The 18527-nt window shown below is 40.7% G+C and overlaps 2 protein-coding genes across 7 annotated transcripts in view; one reads left to right on the top strand and one right to left on the bottom strand.

The window, feature by feature from the left end:
- The window catches only part of wnt2bb (wingless-type MMTV integration site family, member 2Bb), a 143490-nt gene extending 129565 nt beyond the window's left edge, over nt 1-13925 (top strand). The window contains exon 6 of the mRNA XM_043716369.1: nt 13846-13925. Within this exon, the coding sequence (XP_043572304.1) occupies nt 13846-13862 (17 nt within the window). The 3' untranslated portion in view covers nt 13863-13925. The remainder of the gene's footprint in view (nt 1-13845) is intronic.
- Nucleotides 1-18527, bottom strand: part of LOC122563035 (suppressor of tumorigenicity 7 protein homolog) — a 165550-nt gene that overhangs the window by 20780 nt on the left and 126243 nt on the right. For 5 of the 6 annotated variants that reach the window (XM_043716366.1, XM_043716362.1, XM_043716363.1 and 2 more), the window contains 2 exons: nt 4688-4838; nt 514-606 (listed from right to left, as the gene is read on the bottom strand). In XM_043716366.1, coding sequence (XP_043572301.1) covers nt 514-606; nt 4688-4838 — 244 coding nt within the window. Of the gene's footprint in view, nt 1-513; nt 607-4687; nt 4839-18527 lie in introns of those variants that run through there. The other variant, XM_043716367.1, reaches the window with a different exon arrangement.

Genomic DNA, 18527 nt, shown 5'->3' with positions numbered 1-18527 from the left:
AAAGAAAGAAGAGAGAGAAAGAAAGAAAGAAAGAAAGAAAGGAAAGAAAGAAAGAAAGAAAGAAAGCGAGAGAAAGGGGGAAAGAAAGAAAGAAAAAAAAGTCTTCAACATTTAATTTAAAAGCTAGCACCTTCAACAGTGTAGCATTCACTCAGTATCACACTGGAAGCACTGACCAGGATTACATACACATTCTGCACATGTGGCAGTGGGAGGGATGAGTGATAGGACAGTTGGGCATTTCAGAGATGAGAAAAAAAAAGTTTGGAGCATTCTGGATGAGTAGCAGCTTGCAGAGGTGGAAGTAGCTGGGGAATATTTGATAAATTGAGCCTTGAGATTATACAAGCATGAAGGGCAGAAGCGGAGGTAACAGCAGGTGGAGTAGAAACATAACACCTTCTACGAAAGCATGTCAGTTACTTTTTACAAACTTTATTCAAGGTTTAATTTAACGGAATAGAAAAGAAACATTTGTCATCAAGGTATAAAAGATTAGATCATGGAACATACATGGTAGTAACTCTCGATCTGCTGTTTCTGTGCAGCTGGGATATGGATAGAAAAGATGACCTTTCTCCAAGGGATAGGGGATCATTCGAAAAGCTGAAAGGAGAACAGTAACACAGATAAGATACACGGTATTCACTGTAATAAACCACAGATGTTCCAGCAATGCAGAGGTCTCCACAGTGAATGGTTCTCTCTATGTGAGATCCTACGTACTAGCAATTATAACAAAATAAATGGTTCTCGCTTTAAATAACTGACCGTCAGACAATGTAAGCTTTGTAAGTGCTACATATGTCTGAGGTGCTGAAGGAATAGCATCTACATAACCGGATGAAATTGGACAGTCATAGAGATGTATAGTATGGACATAGACCTTTTGTGGTATCCATGCCGATCAGGTATCCTAAATTAATCTAGTCCCATTTGCTAGCATTTGGACCATATCCCTCTAAACCCTTCTCATTCATCCATCCATCCAGATGCATTTTAAATATTGTAACTGTACCTCCCTTGGCAGTTCTTCCATGTACGCACCACCCTCTATGTGAAAAAGTTGCCCCTTTGGTCCCTTTTAAATCTTTTCCCACTCCTCTTAAACCCTCTAGTTTTAGATTTCCCTACCCTACAAAAAAAACCTTGTCCATTCACCCTATCCATGCCCCTCATGATTTTATAAACTTCTATGAAGTCACCCCTCAGCTTCTGATGCTCCAGAGAAAATAGCCCCAGCCTGTTCAGCCTCCCCCTATGGCTCAAACGCTCCAACCCTGGCAACATCCTTGTAAATCTTTTCTGAACCCCTCCAAGTTTCACATCTTTCCTATAGTAGGGAGACCAGAACAGAACACAGTATTCCAAAAGTAGCCTAACCAATGTCCTGTATAGCTGTGCTATGACCTCTCAATGCCAAAAGTTAAATGCACTGACCAATAAAGGCAAGCGTACCAAATGCCTTCTTCACCTTCCTGTCTACTTGCAACTACACTTGCAAGGAACTATGAACCTGCACCCCAAGGTCACTTTGTTTGGCAACACTCTCCAGGATCTCAACTCAACGTTAAAATCAATTATAAGTCTTGTTAATTTTATCATTGCCCGAAATTGTTTTGCAGCTTCTCTATGTCTACTCCAATTTTATGTGACCTATGTATATACTGCCCAGACCTCAGCTGCTTCCTTTACTTCATACCTAAAGGACCATTCGGCAGCTCATTCAAGGTAGGCCCATCAACAGAAACCATCATAACAATGACCTTACTTCCAAAGTTGTTATTTTCCAAACAGCAAGATCCCACAATCTGGTTTATTAGGGGACATTTGTTGAGGAATGGTTTTAGCCAGGGCAGAAGAACCTATCCTCTTCTTGTCAAATGATGAGTTTATTTAACATTACCCATGTAATTTAGTCAAATGATATAGCCAAAGAATGCCCCCCCCTCCCCCACCCTCTCTGAATTCCATCAGACAGGTGTTAACACGAGCTGTTCTTGCTTGGGAATGTTTGAGGTGCCACATTGGAAAAGCACACAAACCCCTAGCACTAATGATCTCACTTAATAAACAGAACAATTGAACTAATGGGTACAAACTGTGCAGAGTAAGCATAAACTTCTCCCCTTTCACACATTAACTTAAGCAGTTCTACAACCAGATGCAACTAGCGACTTCCAATCCTACAATCTCAGCAGACACAAGCGAATACTGCCACTGGCGAGATGCCCTTCAAAATCTCACACAGTCCACACTGGGAACCTGATATCAATCCCAAGTCCTGGAACACACTCCTTACCAATAATGGAAACGTTGGGAGGGGGGTTATGTGGGTTGGAGGAGGGCAAAACCTTGGAGGGCTTTAAAAATAAGGTCAAGAAGTTTGAGGCACTTGGATAAAAGGAGCCAATGTTGAACACAAATTAAACAGAAAGGTTTCCTCAGTCAAAATAGTTTCTTCTTCTTTCAGGTTGACTTGCTGCATATTTTCAGTTATCTTTCTTTTCTCTGTACATCTGTTAAGAGTCTACTTTGCACTGTTCAGAATATACTGTAAAGAAACTGAAGAAATTGTTTTAAATTTCCAAGTCTCTGTATCCCAAATAAAACCCAGCTAATGCATCATCTGCAGATTACAATGACCGATATTTATGGAAACAGGTTTTACTCTGAGCAAGTATTTAGTGGTTTCTCAGTAGAGGAAAAATCTGGACTCAATTGCTTGGTTATGTTTTAGATCAATCAGAATGCAAAACACACCTTTCTAATTTATTCACTGAACATAAATTTATTTCAGTCAATACATGCGATTATAACAAAATGGCAACAAATGCACATCAGACAAAATGCATCTGTAGCATGTACTAAATACCACCCAATAAACCTAATCTATCCTAAAGAAATCCCTCCAGCTTTTACAGCGCCTGATTACCAGTCATTAAGATTGAGAATAAACGGCAATGAAATTCGCATTCTAAAACAACTCACCATCCTCCAAGACACAATTATGCACCCTCCCATCACCCAGCCAGCTGAAACTGCCTTTAATCAAATTTCTGAGGCCCATGTTTACAGTGCCCTTGGGCTTTGTGTACAGGAAGGAAACAGAGTGTGTTTATGTGAAGAAGAGTGGTAAAAGAATGTTGAGGTGCTGATGGGACCGAATGACCAACACTGGTTTACGATGATTTATTTGCAATGAAGAAAGGGGAGAGCTAAGTAATTGGAGAGATTGTGAACCCAGCTTTTAAGTATTGTATTGTCACAGTTTTTTCATCCTGCTAATGCCATCAGATCACACTTAAAAAGAGGGTTCATTCAACATTGAGTAAAGTAGGATTCTGTTGAAATTCACTTCCTATCTGATGACATAAGTCGTCACAGGCTGAGAAAACACGTAGTGTGACGTCCAATTTCACCTCCAATGATTCATGCTATTCAAAAAGAAAAAAAGCAGGGAAGTTGCGCCAGCCAGTAGTTTTGTTAAAATTAACATCTCTGAAACAGTTTAATCTGCTCATTATTGTCATTTGGACCTTTTGGTGTGCAAATTAGTGGACATGTTTCACTGCAATTCTGAATTACTTCATTTGTTGTAAAGTCTGCTGAGGCCCAAAATCATTGTATAAATTCGAGTTCTTTCTTTTTAAATCCTGGTCCTATGCATGTACTCTAAAAATTTCAGATAGCAAAGTGTCAACCACACTAATTTCGAACGACATTCATATATAGGCAAGTCTAACTAAGGAAGACAGCTTGGTTATCATATATATATGTGGGTCTTACATCAATCACAGTCACTTTTACCATATCAAACCCTGTGCATGGAAAATAAATAAAATTGAAATTCTCAGACTGGAATAGGTTTTGAACTCAAAACATCCAGATTATTAGTCCTATTAATTCAGTCATGTAACTAATACATTACAATACCCATACATTCATCCTTATAACCAAGATTTATTACCAAGAATCACTGGACAAGAGGTTCACACATTCCTCACCCGCTCCTCTCCCAAATCCTAGCAAAGACTTCGCTGGATATTATTTGTACTTCTTGAAGCAGCTAAATGACAGGGTGGGATCTCAATGTATTTCCCAGTGTATTTGACAATTCTATCACCTTCTGGGTAACAGTAGGTTAATGGTTATTCTACTAGATTTGCAAACTAGAGATTGAGAGTACAACACGGAAAGCAGGGCTGAAATTAGTAACGTTCAACATGGAATGACCACTGGCAAAAGCATAATTGGCCAAACATTTCTATGAAGACTCTATGTTGATTTTATCTATGCTTTTATTCCTAGCTCAAAGACAGCATATACAAATCCTCAGATCAACTGCAACCTCATAAATATTGCCATTAAAATGTAAACAACCAACAAGAGCAGTGTGAAAAGTAAAATGCTGCTCAATACTTTCTTTTAGGCCAAATAAAGGTCTCGGAAGCCTTGATCCAAGATTATTCTCAACAAATCTCCCAATAAAGAATCACATGCTAGGAAATAATCACATCAGCTCGAGATCTAAAACTCAGGGAAACCCTTCACATTCTTGTTAATCTTCATTATAAAAACAGCATGAGACTCAGAGTGTTCAGACCATCCAATTAAACAAGATCACTCGAAAATCACTTTGAATTAGGTTAGTGAGCTTTGACATGAACAGCAAAAGGATACTTACTGCCTTCCCACGTACAGTGCAATAGGTTAAGGGCCCCCTCTACCCTCTTCCAGTGTTGAAGGTGAAAGAAAGCATATGCTATTGCTTCACTGTCTCCCCGCTTCAGAATGTGTTCTGGTGGTAAAATTAAACTTTTCATTTCTAGTAAATACTGAAGGAAAAAAAAATGGGAAAAGATTTTTAAAAACTGATTAGTTGTTAAGAAGAACAAAAGATAGATAATATAAATGAGTACAACAGATTTTACAAATTTGGGGACAGCAGAATTTTTTTTCAAACAGGAAGAAGCGTAATTTCAGGTGTCAAAGAGCATTAAGGTTAAAAGTTTACTTTTTCTAATTTCTCACACCATGCCTATGTGCAATGACCAACTTGCACACAAATTAGTTATTTATTATATGATCAGAAATGTCGTGCAATACGAAATCAATTCTGTAGTTGCGAAACTCTCACCCTTTTGCCTTTGGACCTCTCCCATTCATGACCCATTATTCCTCCCCTCCTCTTGTATTCTTCGATCTATCCCATTTCTCCTGCTTAGCTTGTTTTAGAAGCTCTTGCTCTTCCCTCCAAAGGTGCTCTGGGATGCCAGCTAGAACTGGTAATTTTCACAATAATGTCTCTGACCTCATGAAACAACACAGCACCAACAAGAAGAGCTATATAGCCCTGCAAACTTGATTTTCGCTGCACAATCCACAGATTTTCTTGTTCACAAGTAATTATTAAGTTGTAGTTCTTTTGTGATAGAAATTTAAGACAGTGGATCTACATTTGACTAATCCTATAACCTTTGGATACAAGTTAAAAAACAGGTAACAAGGTATGGGCAACGATCCCAAACCTAAATATTTAAGAGATTGCAAATGCGTTGCCAATTTCCATACTGGAGCGAAGACCTCAAGGCTTATAAACTTTACAAATTATATACATGTGGGAATGCAGAGTAGTGCAATGTGTTGAGGGTACGATATATATATATATGCAAGTACATGTATTTAAAAAAGCTTGCATTTACACTGCACTTTTCACAACTTTAGATATCTCAATTCTTTACAACCAATACTTTCAAAAAGTGCAGTCACTGTTGTAATGTCAGAAACAACAGTCAATTTGTGCACAGCAAGCTCCCAATCTGACAATGATCAGGTAATCTGTATTTATGAAGTTGCTGAGGGATAACAATTAGGAGAAAGTGAGGACTGCAGATGCTGGAGATCAGAGCTTAAAAATGTGTTGCTGGAAAAGTGCAGCAGGTCAGGCAGCATCAAAGGAGCAGGAGAATCGACGTTTCGGGCAAAAGCCCTTCTTCAGGAATGAGGAGGGTGTGTTTTTGACCTGGGGGGTGCAGTGAGAGAGAGACTCGCTGAGATCCTTGTAGAGGGAGGAGGAGAGCTTCTTCAAGGCAAGGAAGGCATCCTTGCAAGAGGATTCGCAGTAGGTTAAAATCAACTAGAAGAAAGTGAGGACTACAGATGCTGGAGATCAGAGCTTAAAAATGTGTTGCTGGAAAAGCGCAGCAGGCCAAGCAGCATCAAAGGGGCAGGAGAATCGATGTTTCGGACATAAGCCATTCTTCAGGAATGAGGAGGGCCTGACCTGCTGCGCTTTTCCAGCAACACATTTTTAAGCTAAGAGGGATAACAATTGTCTAGCACTCTCATGATAATTCCTCTGCTCTTGAAAACAGTGCTAAGGAATCTTTTGTATCCATTGCAGAGGCACATGGTGGTTCTGCCATTTGATAAATGACCCTTCAGACTGTGCAGAACTCCCTCAATACAGCACAGGGAGCATTAGCCTTGATTTCGGTCCTGGAGGGAGCCTTGAATCAGAGTCGTACAGCACAGAAACAGACCCTTTGGTCCAACTCGGCCAAGTTTCTTGATCTAGTCCCATTTGCGTGCATTTGGCCTATATCTCTCTAAATGTTTCCTATCCATGTACCAGCCCAAATACCTTTTAAATGCTGTAATTGTACTCACTGCTATCACTTCCTTCAGCTGCCTGTTATATGCACCACCTTCTGTGTGAAAAGGTTGTCACTCAGGTCCTTTTTAAACATGCTCCCTCTCACCTGAAACCTATGCCCTCTAGATTTGGACTCCCCCTCCTGGGAAAAAGATTTTGGCTATTTACCTTATCTGTGTCCCTCATGATTTTACAAGCCTCTACAAGGTCACTCCTCAGCCACCTATGATCCAGGGAAAAATGTCCCAGCCTATCCAGTCTCGCATTATAACTTACACACTCCTGTCTTGGTCACATCCTTGTAAATCTTCTGTGTACCCTTTCCAGTTTAATAACATCCTTTCTATAGCAGAGCGACCAGAATTGTACACAGTACTCCAAATGTCGTCTACTCCTAGAACATGTCCCAACTCCTGTACTCAATGCTCTGACTGATGAAGTCAAACGTACTAAATGCTTTCTTCACCATTTTGCTGCCTGTGATGCTGCTTCCAAGGAACTACATATCTGCAGCCCTAAAATCTTGTGGCTCGACAACACACTCAGGGGCACTACCATTAACTGTTTAAGTCTTGTCCCTGGTTCGTCTTACCAAAATGTAGCATTTTGCATTTATCAGAATTAATCTCCATCTGCCATTCTTCGGCCCACTTGATCAGAAACTGAAGGCTTAGAGATGAGAGTACTACCATCTAAATCACCGCAAACACTATAAATATCCTTACTGTGCTTTAAATGACAGTAATGTACCAGCAATTTAATTTTTGCAGTTAAACATTGAATGCTCCGATGCGATCCTTCTGTTGGCCAAGTCTGTATCAGAATGTCAGACAGATTTTTCTTTTTGCGGTAATCTCTCCATCTCGAACTCCCTTTGTCAAGAAAGGTTCTAAACTTGTAGAATATACACAACATTTTTCTGACCTCAATTCTATACTCTCAGGAAACATTTTAATTTGACTCCCACGTTATCAATAATTCTACAAGTTGAAGATAACTTCTCCTTGTTGATACCATCAAATGTCATCACAAAATCTGATTCAGAGTCATAGAGATGTACAGCACGGAAACAGACTCTTCACTCCAACTTGTCGTGCCGACCAAATATCCCGACCCAATCGAGTCCCACCTGCCAGCACCCAGCCCATATCCCTCTAAACCCTTCCTATTCATATACTTATCCAGATGCCTCTTAAATTATACAATTGTACTAGTCTCCACCACTTCCTCTGGCAGCTCATTCCATACACGTACCATCCTCTGTGTAAAAAAGATGCCCCTTAGGTCTCTAATTCTAATTAGAAAATATCTTTCCCCTCTCACCCTAAACCTCTGCTCTCTAATTCTGGACGCCCCCACCACGCCCCTCATGATCTTACAAACCTAAGATCAACCCTCAGCCTCCAACTCTCCAGGGAAAACAGTCCCAGGCTGTTCAACCTCTCCCTATAGTTCAAATTCTCCAACCCTGGCAACATCCTTGTAAATCTTTTCTGAACCCTTTCAAGTTTCACAACATCTTTCTGATAGGAAGGAGCCCAGAAAATTATACTCTCTGTCCCAAAACTGTTACAATAATCTAAACGGAATAATAAAACTGACAAAGTTTCAAATCTGCAACATGAACAGATTATTAGTCAGCTTCAGTGAAGAGAAAAAAAAGGTTATTGATCTGGGCGTTCTTTATTTTTGTAAGTGAAACAATACAAACTTCCTTTTAACATGCTGCAGAGGTTCTGCAAAGCGACAATTTCAAAGGAGGTACAGAAGAAATACTGTAGGTCAAACCAGGAGGATTGAGACAGTAAACATGCATTTAGAGAATACTTTGCAAGCCCCAAATCACTTCACAATAAATGAGCCACGCTTGAACTCTTGCCTCAGTTGTAATTTAGGAAACACACAAGCTAACAGTTGCAGAAGTGTTTCACCAAGATAAATGAGAAAATAATTTCTTTTACTGCTATCAGTAAAGGATTAAAAGTTGACCAGGACATTAGGAGAACTCTCCAGCTCTTCTTTCAATAGCAGTGCCATGGGAGAATTGGAAGGATGGTACCTCTGAGTGCACAACTCCCGCAGTGCTGCTCTCAAGTGTCAGGCCAGATTATGTCCTCAAGACTGTGGCTTGAATCCACAGCCTTCTGACAACTGAGCAATTGTTAATATTATGTTGCTGCTGCACAGTACAACCTTGATTATCCAAACATCAATTATCCAAACAAGATCTCAAGGTCCCGTAAAAACGGCATTAGGCAACTCAGTATTCAGTTATCAATTAAAATGCATTGTGGCTCGCATTGATTAGATTAGATTAGATTCCCTACAGTGTGGAAACAGGCCCTTCAGCCCAGCAAGTCTACACTGACCCTCCAAAGAGTCACCCACCCAGACCCTTTTCCCCTCTGACTAACGCACCTAACCTATGGGCAATTTAGTATGGCCGATTCACCTGACCTGCACATCTTTGGACTGCGGGAGGAAACCGGAGCACCCGGAGAAAACCCACACAGACACGGGGAGAATGTGCAAACTCCACACAGACAGTTGCCCGAGGCTGGAATTGAACCTGGGACCCTGGTGCTGTGAGGCAGCAGTGCTAACCACTGAACCACCCTCAGAGTGTAGGGTCTGTGAAAAGAACGACCCTCTCACCAACTGCAATTTGGAAGTTGCTGAAAGATTTCAGCTGTGCAGGAATACCAATGGGCAAACACAGGCCTGATGTCAAATCCACACCAGCAACTGTCTTATTAAAAAGGGGTCCATGCAGAAGGCAAACTCCAAAGATACCATGACATCATTAGTTTGGAGGCCACTATTAAAGTTATGATACCTGCAGCACTCTCTGATACAATGCTTCCTTCAAAACCACCAATGGTTTGAGGTAGGGAGGACAGTAGTGATTAAGATTATTTCTATGAAGGCAGCAAAATTTCGAAAATCGGAGCAGAAGGCAGCCATTTACCCCTTCAAGCCTGGTCTGCAATTCAATATCCTACAGCTCATTACTGGATTACATTTACAAAGAAAGTACAGTACAGAACAAGGTCAGTCAACCTAATCACAATATACTATTGATTTATAGTCCCAAAGAGCCTTTGTCTTTTTTGACAGGCATCCTCCAAACTGCACCAAGCTTCTCCTTTAATGCATCCAATGAAATGCTTCTTCACCCAATCAAACCCACCCAATCAAACCCTTCCATAATTTTGAAAGCTTCTGTCAAGTCTCTTTTTACATCACCAGGTCATGAACAATCCATACATCAACACATTCCCAATCTGGCCTACCTTGCCTTTTGCAGATTTCACACAACAACGTCAGAAATGAGGAACAAATTGAACCCTTAGCAAATTCACATATTTCCAAACCAAAGGAACACAAAGAGCCTGAAGGGCAATTGGTACCCAAACTCTCAGAAGAAACTGGCAAAGCAGGGTCAACAAAATTCTTCCACAATAAGAACACCAATCACAGACAAATTTTAACAGTGATGTGCAATGCTGGAAACATCAACTGTGAAGAACTATTGACTACCTACAAGTTCCAAATCATTATAGAGATGAAAGGGTTTTTTTTTTGCCCAGTTGTACTCAGGATAGGGTAACATCAGCAAGGCTGGGATTTATTGCACACCCAGAGTTGCCCCAAGATGATCTTCTCTGGGCCTGCTCCTTACATCATGTTATTCTTTGGAGCAGTTTTCACACTGGTTTAGAGTCCACCTGCAGGGCAGACCAGGTAAGGACACCAGGCTTCAATCTCTAATGGACATTAGAGAGCTTCTGTAGCAATTCAACAGACTCTATTTAAGAGACCAGTTTTTTATTGCACGTATCATTTAATTATTTTTAAACCAAATTCAAATTCTTGCACTGCCATGGAGCCTAATACAGTAGCAAATTGAACTAGCGTTCTCTGGATTATTGGTGTTAATGGTATTTGGTCATGCTTCATCAACTTACTTGGGATGATGAACCAAATTAAGGGTGCAACTTCAACTATATTAAAAGGTGCTATACAAGGAATGGTCAACATTGAAATTGAGTCAATGTAAAGTTCAAATCACATGATGAAATGCTGGGTCAGTTAAACAAACATTTTGCCAAAAGGTAGATTCTAAAAGGAAATAGAGAGCAGGGGAGGATTTCCAGAGTTGAGGACTGAGGTATAGTCCTGACCGACACAGCAGACTCAATGTGCAATGTCGCTCAATCCTGTTCTCCTGATTCTCCTTATGTTGGAAGGCATTGGGATTGGTGGTCAGAGGTTGGTTTTAGAAGGGGGGGGGGGGGGAGAAAGACAGAGAAGTTTTGGGAGTAATTCCACTGCTCATCATATAACTAACTTATTTTAAGAATAAAATTCTACCCTGATCCTTTCAAGAAGCCTTTCATTCCCATAAAAGGATATTAGTTGCACAGGATGGCACAACAAAGCACCACATTTCAGGCTTAATTCCGATAATTAGCTGTTTCAATTTGCAAAGTTTCTTGATACCAACTCCAAACATGGTAGAGATGCAGCTGAGTTAGAGGGATGCTCACCTGAACACACATTTGTCAAATAGTTGCTCCAGGGAATGGGGGAGGCAAGGGGGAACAGATACTTCAGCTCTGAGCCATACGTCTTGTTTTGGGAAATGTCACAAACGATAGGATTATTTACTAATCCGTTTTTCACACTGAGAAGTTTTCAGATTCATTTTCTGAAGGAATGCACTCAAGGTTTCTTAGATCCCCTTTAGATAAAGTAGATTTACTGCCTCAGTAGGTTCCCTTGGAGCATTAAGACCTACACTCTGGTGGCTAATACTGACACTAATCCTGGCTAATCCCCCTTCAGTCTGTTTTACAGAGCAAGGATCACTGGCGGACATTAAGTTGTTGTGGGAAAGCTCTCCTGAATGCCTGACCTCTGGTCTGACTCCTCACCTGCTCTCCAGTGCTTGTGGCTTTGACTGTATTATGCCATTTTCTTGTGAACGGAAGCCAAAGAAAACTCAGATTTGGTTAATTAGGCACAATTGTGCAAAAAGAAAATACAGCACCCGAGTGAGGCAATTTTGGAACTTATTTTCCAAAATACTAGTTCTCCCTCAAGAGTCCTTTCATAGGAGAAACATGTACTTCAATCTCGGAATTTGTAATACTACAGAAATGTCAATTTTACAGCGACCAATTTGATTAGAAGCAAAAAAAAACACATTCGCTGAAATCATTTGACAAAAGGGATTTCAACTGGAAACACTTAGAAGTCTTACAATATTGTGTATACACATGTATATGCAAGAAATATTTTTTCTTAAAAAGAAAGCAATTTAAAACATCTCTCTCACATAAGCTCCTTTTCCCCTAAAGGCGCAGAGAGGTGGGACACTGTCTGAGCCTGTTTTTGGATAAAGACGTGCAGTGCTTGATCAGTCATGCACACAGAAATTCTGCTCTGCAATTAGCTTTCTCTGCTTACACTGTAATTGAGAGAGACGAGCACACACAGTACAACATTGGAATAAACATAGATCCTTCAAGGTTACAGTCATTCATATCTACTTAATGAAACAGCTGTATTTGTTAAAGATTAGAGACACTCAAATCCTCACTGACTCTCAAGGCTGCTGCTTCCATTATTTTATGCCTTATTACCACAGATGGCTAAAGTCACTAAATGAGGCTTCTAAAGGCCACTTCTTCCGACCTCCTACAGACAGTGTTATTTTCACATCCTTGAAAAGTCAGGAATAAATAGACATTTACTTTAGGAGGGGAAAAACTGAAGGAACACCTAGCAAGATAGTGTTTGACCAAGTAGTGTTCTTCTGCTGCCTGTGAGCAGTAGGGTGTCTCATTACGCGTTCCTTCATAGCTGACTTTCATTCCATTAAAAAGAGTACAGTGACAGGTAATATATAATATGTACAAGGCAGGGTAGGGATCATGAAATTGATATTTTTCCAGTTGCACAAAACATACTCTGACCCGCATCCAATCGGACCAAATTTCCCTACCCACTGAAATACTGACTTGCACTCTATGGTGGATTAAATTGGTTCAAACACACATTATTGCAACTTGCAAGGGTTCAAATACAAACTGATCACACTGATTTGTGGCAAGGAACAAGGCACTGAGTTAGCTGAGGCACTATTTTATAGAAAGGATACTGAATCATTGCAGAAGGTGCAAAATGAATTTCAAGGATGGTATCAGAACTGAAAAGATACATGCATGAGCAAAGACCAGCAGGCTGGAGTTCTTTCCTCTCAAAAAGAGAGGGTTGAGGGATGACCTGACGGAGAACTTTCAGAAATTTTGATGGGGCAAACGTAGAGAAATGTTTCCTCTTGTGGGGAAGAATAGAATTGGAGCTCATAGTTACTAATAAATCCAACAGGGAATTGAGTGGTGGAAAGTGCTACCACATGGAGTAATAGAGACAAATAACTCCATTTGTTAGTTAATGCATCTCAGGGAAAACTAATTACACACATGAGGAAGAAAAGAATGGAGAAATACACTGTTTAGATGAAGAGGGATGGGAGATGGCTCATGTGGAACTAAACACCAGGATTGAGTGGATGGGTCGAATGGCATGTTTACATGCTGTACATTCTATGCAAAGAGTCCTCAGAGAGCAAATCCCAACATGCAAGAAGAGTACAAAACTAGAAAAAAAAAAGTGAAAAAGTAAAAGACACAAAAACACAACAGCCTGGGTCAATGTTCTAACAGATGTTAATTAAAATTCAAAAAGTAAACAGCTACTGCATTGCTGCTATGTTAACAGAATTAAACTGAGTGCATCATACTTTATAAAAGGAGACCTTGCTTAAGACAATTCTTAATGAAATATGATTTCTAAAATTAGTAAATATCAACGACAGCCCTGATCCCAGCCTTCAAGTTACAGTAGTAACTTTAGGTACAAGTTTTATGATGAACATAAAATAGACTCTCTGGAGCCTCTTTCTCTGCTTTAATCCCTAGGATATGAAAAATAAGGCAAGTTAATCAGTAGAATAATATATTCATGAACTCTTTCAGAAGAGATGCCAGGAAAAATACAGATGCTGTAAATCTGACATAAAATATTACAGGTTGTTAATATTATATTTCAGAAAAAGACAGGTGACGATTGAACATATTAACAGAACTAACACAGAAAAACACATCATCTATTTCCAGGTTTTGCTGCTCTCTAAACACACCTGTACATGTCAAATCCCTTCAACCTGCCAAATTAATGCTGCAAGAATTCCTCTAACAACACTGACTGACACTTGGAGGATTCCTCGAACAGTATATATAGACTGGCCAGAAATGCAGACCAATCCAGGTAAAGACAATGGATTTCCTATTAGTGAACAATTGTGACGGTTTCATAATACTCGCTGCTGTGATTGTTTTCATGATTGAAGGTGCCAGTATTGGACTGGGGTGCACAAAGTTAAAAATTAGGTGATGAAGGAGCGTCGCTCCGAAAGCTAGTGTGCTTCCAATTAAACCTGTTGGACTATAACCTGGTGTTGTGTGATTTTTAACTGTGATTGTTTTCAATATAGCTGTCATCTTATATAATCCTCAGTGGCAAGTACAGCGTGAGGATTTCTCTAACAGTACCAAGAATGCATAGAAGAGTATAGATAAATAGGTACACTGTGGGCTTGGATGGGAGTTTAAAAATCAGCCCAGAGCCCCATTCTTAATGACTACCTCAGGGCTACCCAGGTAAACACTAGATGAGGACAGAACAGGTACCATGGCAGTGGCTACGTTGCTGGACAATCCAGAAAAAGTGAGTTCAAATCCCAAGATGGCAACCTGAAAATATGGATTCAGCTCAAAAAGAACTAGTGTCACACAAGGCTGGAGCTCTCTGTCCTGACCAGGACTGGCCTACATGCATGTCCAGATATCAACAGGAGCTGAATTGACACAAAACCAGCACAATTAATGATACGCAATAATCGCTGGTCCTGATGTCCACACTCCCAAAAGTTTAAAAATTGGTCTGTGTTAGCTTCTCTTACAACTGGGTAAAAACAAGGACTGCAGATGCTGGAAACCAGATGGTCACAAGCACAGCAGGTCAGGCAGCATCCGAGGAGCAGGAAAATCGACATTTCGGGCAAAAGCCCTTCATTAGGAATAGAGGCAGGGTGCCTGCAGAGTGGAGAGATAAATGAGAGGGGGGTGGTGGTGGGGAGAAAGTAGCATAGAGTATAATAGGTGAGTGGGGGTGGGGATGAAGGGAATAGATCAGAGAGGAGGGTGCAGTGAATAGGTGGAAAGAAAGATAGATAGGTAGGACAAGTCATGAGGGTGGTGCTGAGCTGGAAGGTTGGAGCTGGGGTGAAGTGGGGGAAGAGGAAAAGGAGGAAAGTGGTGAAGTCCACATTGATGCCATGGGGTTGAAGTTTTCAGAGGCGGAAGAGGAGGCATTCCTCCTCCAGAGCATCAGGTGGTGAGGGAGCAGCAATGGAGGCGGCCCAGGACCTGTATGTCCTCGGCAGAGTGGGAGGGGGAGTTGAAATGTTGGGCCACAGGGCGGTGGGATTGATTGGTGCGGGTGTCCCGGAGATGTTCCCTAAAGCGCTCTGCTAGGAAGCGTCCAGTCTCCCGAATGTAGAGGGGACTGCATCAGGAGCGACGGATACAATAAATAATATTGGTGGATGTGCAGGTAAAACTTTGATCAACCTGCCAACGCATGCTCATCCAGGCTTCCACAAGAGCTGTCCTAAGCATAAAGGACAGTAAAGGAAAAAAAGAGAGAGAATATAATATTTCTTACCCTTCTGCCATAACTACAGAAAGTGACAGAAACAGTAGGAACACTGAAACACCTCACATTTAATTCTTCCTACATGACCTTCGATTAAAATGCATTCAAATTTTATGCAATTGTTGAGGTTTTAAGTCAGGCGAGAGATCAAAGCATCCACAACTATCATCTACAAAGCAATCAATACTAGTGCAATGCGCAGCAGCAAATTGACAGCCTAAAGAGAATTATTTGATCTTTATCCATCCAGTCACTAATAGCTTCCAGCTTTGGCTATAGAGGCAAGGGCTATGATCCATCAGCTTTGATGGTCCACTGCGAAAACGCAGTGAACATACTTAGTGCACAGATCGAAACAATTGCAGCTCATGCAGAATTTTACAAACACAGATGTTTTCTCAAAGTGTAAAAAATAATTAATATCCAAACACATTAGGAGGGAATTCAGTTTTACAAGCCTGGACCTTTTGTTTTCTACTTGGCTTAGTGTTCTTACTTAGCCACAGGAACGCTGGGAAAAAGGACCCCTTGAATGTCAATTAGAATCAGCTGCTGTTCTGATGCAGAAATTGGAGACATAATTCAATAACTGAACTGGACTTTGTTGCAATCTCTTGGCTTACTATTTGGAATCTAATGATGGTCAAAATCTGTCAATTCTGCAGTGTGGTTTGAATCAAATCCTTTCTTAAAAACTGATAACCCACACTAGGAAGTCATGGTATCAGCAGAACAGTTATCTTCAACTAGTATAGACTTTTCCTTCCCACTCTTCACAGTAAAGCAGACTTCCATTACTTTCCAACCCTGGTTCCTCCATGGGACTGTTTGTGAGAGAGCAAGAGAGACATAACCCTGGGGAACAGTTTACCTCCTGTTTTCCCTTTTTGTCATTCTGAACATAACCAAAATCCATAATTTCTCAAACAGTATGATATGCTGAATTGATGTTAGAATCATAGCATCTGACAGCATACCAGGGGGACCATTCGGCCATCAGGCCTGTGTTAGTTCAATAAAGACCTGTGCCACACTGTTCTTTCCTTGTAGACCTTCATGTTTTTAATTCCAATTGCTCTTTGAAAGTTACTATTGAATCCATTTCCACCATTTTCACACTGTGTTTCAGTTATTACAACTCACTGTATTTAAAAAAAATTATCTCCTCCTATCTTTGGTCAATTATGACTTTTGAGCATTAAATGTTCATTTTATCAGCTGGACGGAAAGCAGGAGACCAACTTTGCAGTTAATTCTGCCGACAGCACTGTGTGACACAAATTAACCAATCTTTGTTATTATTTGCTAGGCAGAATTTAAGTCAGGTGGGATGACGTCCTAAACTAACTGCTGCAGAAAATGCTCTATTCACATTAAGCTGACAAACACACTTTGATGCCCTTCAAGTAAGTCTATATATTTTACCATAGGACCTGTAGCTTGCAAGACCAGAGGGCCTACCAAAAAGCTGAGGCTTGTAAAATTAAATCTTTCCTGATGTGTTCCGATATTGTGCATGTTTCCCCCAAGTTTTGCAATGCACAAAAATAACCAAACATATTATTGCACAAGGTGGAATAGGTTAATGAAATCCCTAAAGATTAATTCAGCTGGCTTTTTCATGGTGTAACTTGAAAGCTGATGGATGATTCAGTGCTTGCTTGCGTAGCACAGACTAAAGCTGGAAGCTATTTGTGGCTGGATGGATAAAGATCAAATAATTCTCTTCAGACTATCAATTTGCTGATGGTCAGTGCACTAGCTGTGGAGGGGCAGAGACCAGCTTAATCTGACACACAGGTGCTGGCAACCCTATTGATGCTGAGCCCCAGCTCCTGCTGTGACCACCACATAGCGGATTACTCCACCCACTTCAAAAATAAGGCACATCATGCAAAGGATTTGTCATTCACAACGAATGGAAGAAAAACCATCACCATGGAATGAATACCTGCCACCAGCAGTATCATGAAAGCAGCCCTGCTTCCCCCAAACCATTTCACAGCTGGATTAACTAAAGCACCTTGGAACCACGTGGAGACAAAATTCTTTTCATCAAAAACAGTTGCGGTGATGGTATTTTGCTGTTAGGTTACTGAGCAACTCTTTGCAAATGTCCAGCTGCATTCATTCCTGCCTATTCCACAGAAGCTATTCCAAGAAACCAAGTGGCGAGGCAGTTACAGGAACAAACGACTGGGGGGGGGGGGGCGGGTGAACTCAAATCAGCTTTGCAAAGGCGGCTACTGCAGAATTTTCGAAACTAAGAAAAGGGTTAAGGAACTGTGCAAATGTCAGCCTTGATAAAAATTAAGGAGGCTTACAGCACAGGAGACCATTCAGCCCGCTGTTCCTGGGCTGGCTGTCAGTGTTATCCACTTTCTTCAAGTCTATTCTCATTCAATTATAATCTTGTCGTTTTTTTTTTCTTCCCGCTTAAGCATTCACGTACTTCCTTTTAAAAAGATAATGCATTTCCACTCCATGCCTATAAGTTGTTTTAGTTTCTAAATTCAAACAGGATGCGCTTGCATTGGAGATGGTACAGTGAATGTTCATTAAATGGGCCCTTGGGCCAGGGGTTATCCTAGGATGCATCAACTGGCTCTGTATTCTCTGGGCTTGAAAGAATGAGAGATGATCTCACTAGAACATAAACAATTCTGTGGGGGCTTAAAAAGTGTGACACAATAATTGTTTCTGCTGGTTGGGGCAGAGTGTCTCAGGATAAGGGGACGAATATTTAGGAGGGGCATGAGGAAGAATTACTTCTCTAAGAAATTGAGTCTCTTTGGAATTTTCCACCCAAGTTGTGAATAATCCAACATTGACTACACTTGAAGCTGAAATAAGATGTTTGTTCCAAATTTCCCAATCAATATCAGATTATTTATTTCCTAGATTACAGTCAATTCTACAGTTGGGAGTGAGTACAAGGGAGCTGTTGGATTTATTTGTGGGGTGACGAGGTTGTCAAGAGGTATGAGTGGGTAAATCAGCAGGGGTGGATGAGTGGATCAGTTGCATAGCGAACCAAGAGTAGGACTAGGATTTTTTACTCAACATTTCCAGGGTAACTATC

This window comes from Chiloscyllium plagiosum, chromosome 26, assembly GCF_004010195.1.
Source record: "Chiloscyllium plagiosum isolate BGI_BamShark_2017 chromosome 26, ASM401019v2, whole genome shotgun sequence".
NCBI classification, from domain to species: Eukaryota; Metazoa; Chordata; class Chondrichthyes; order Orectolobiformes; family Hemiscylliidae; genus Chiloscyllium; species Chiloscyllium plagiosum.
The sequence above is the reverse complement of the archived record's forward strand: the minus strand, read 5'-3'. Positions and strand labels throughout refer to the sequence as shown.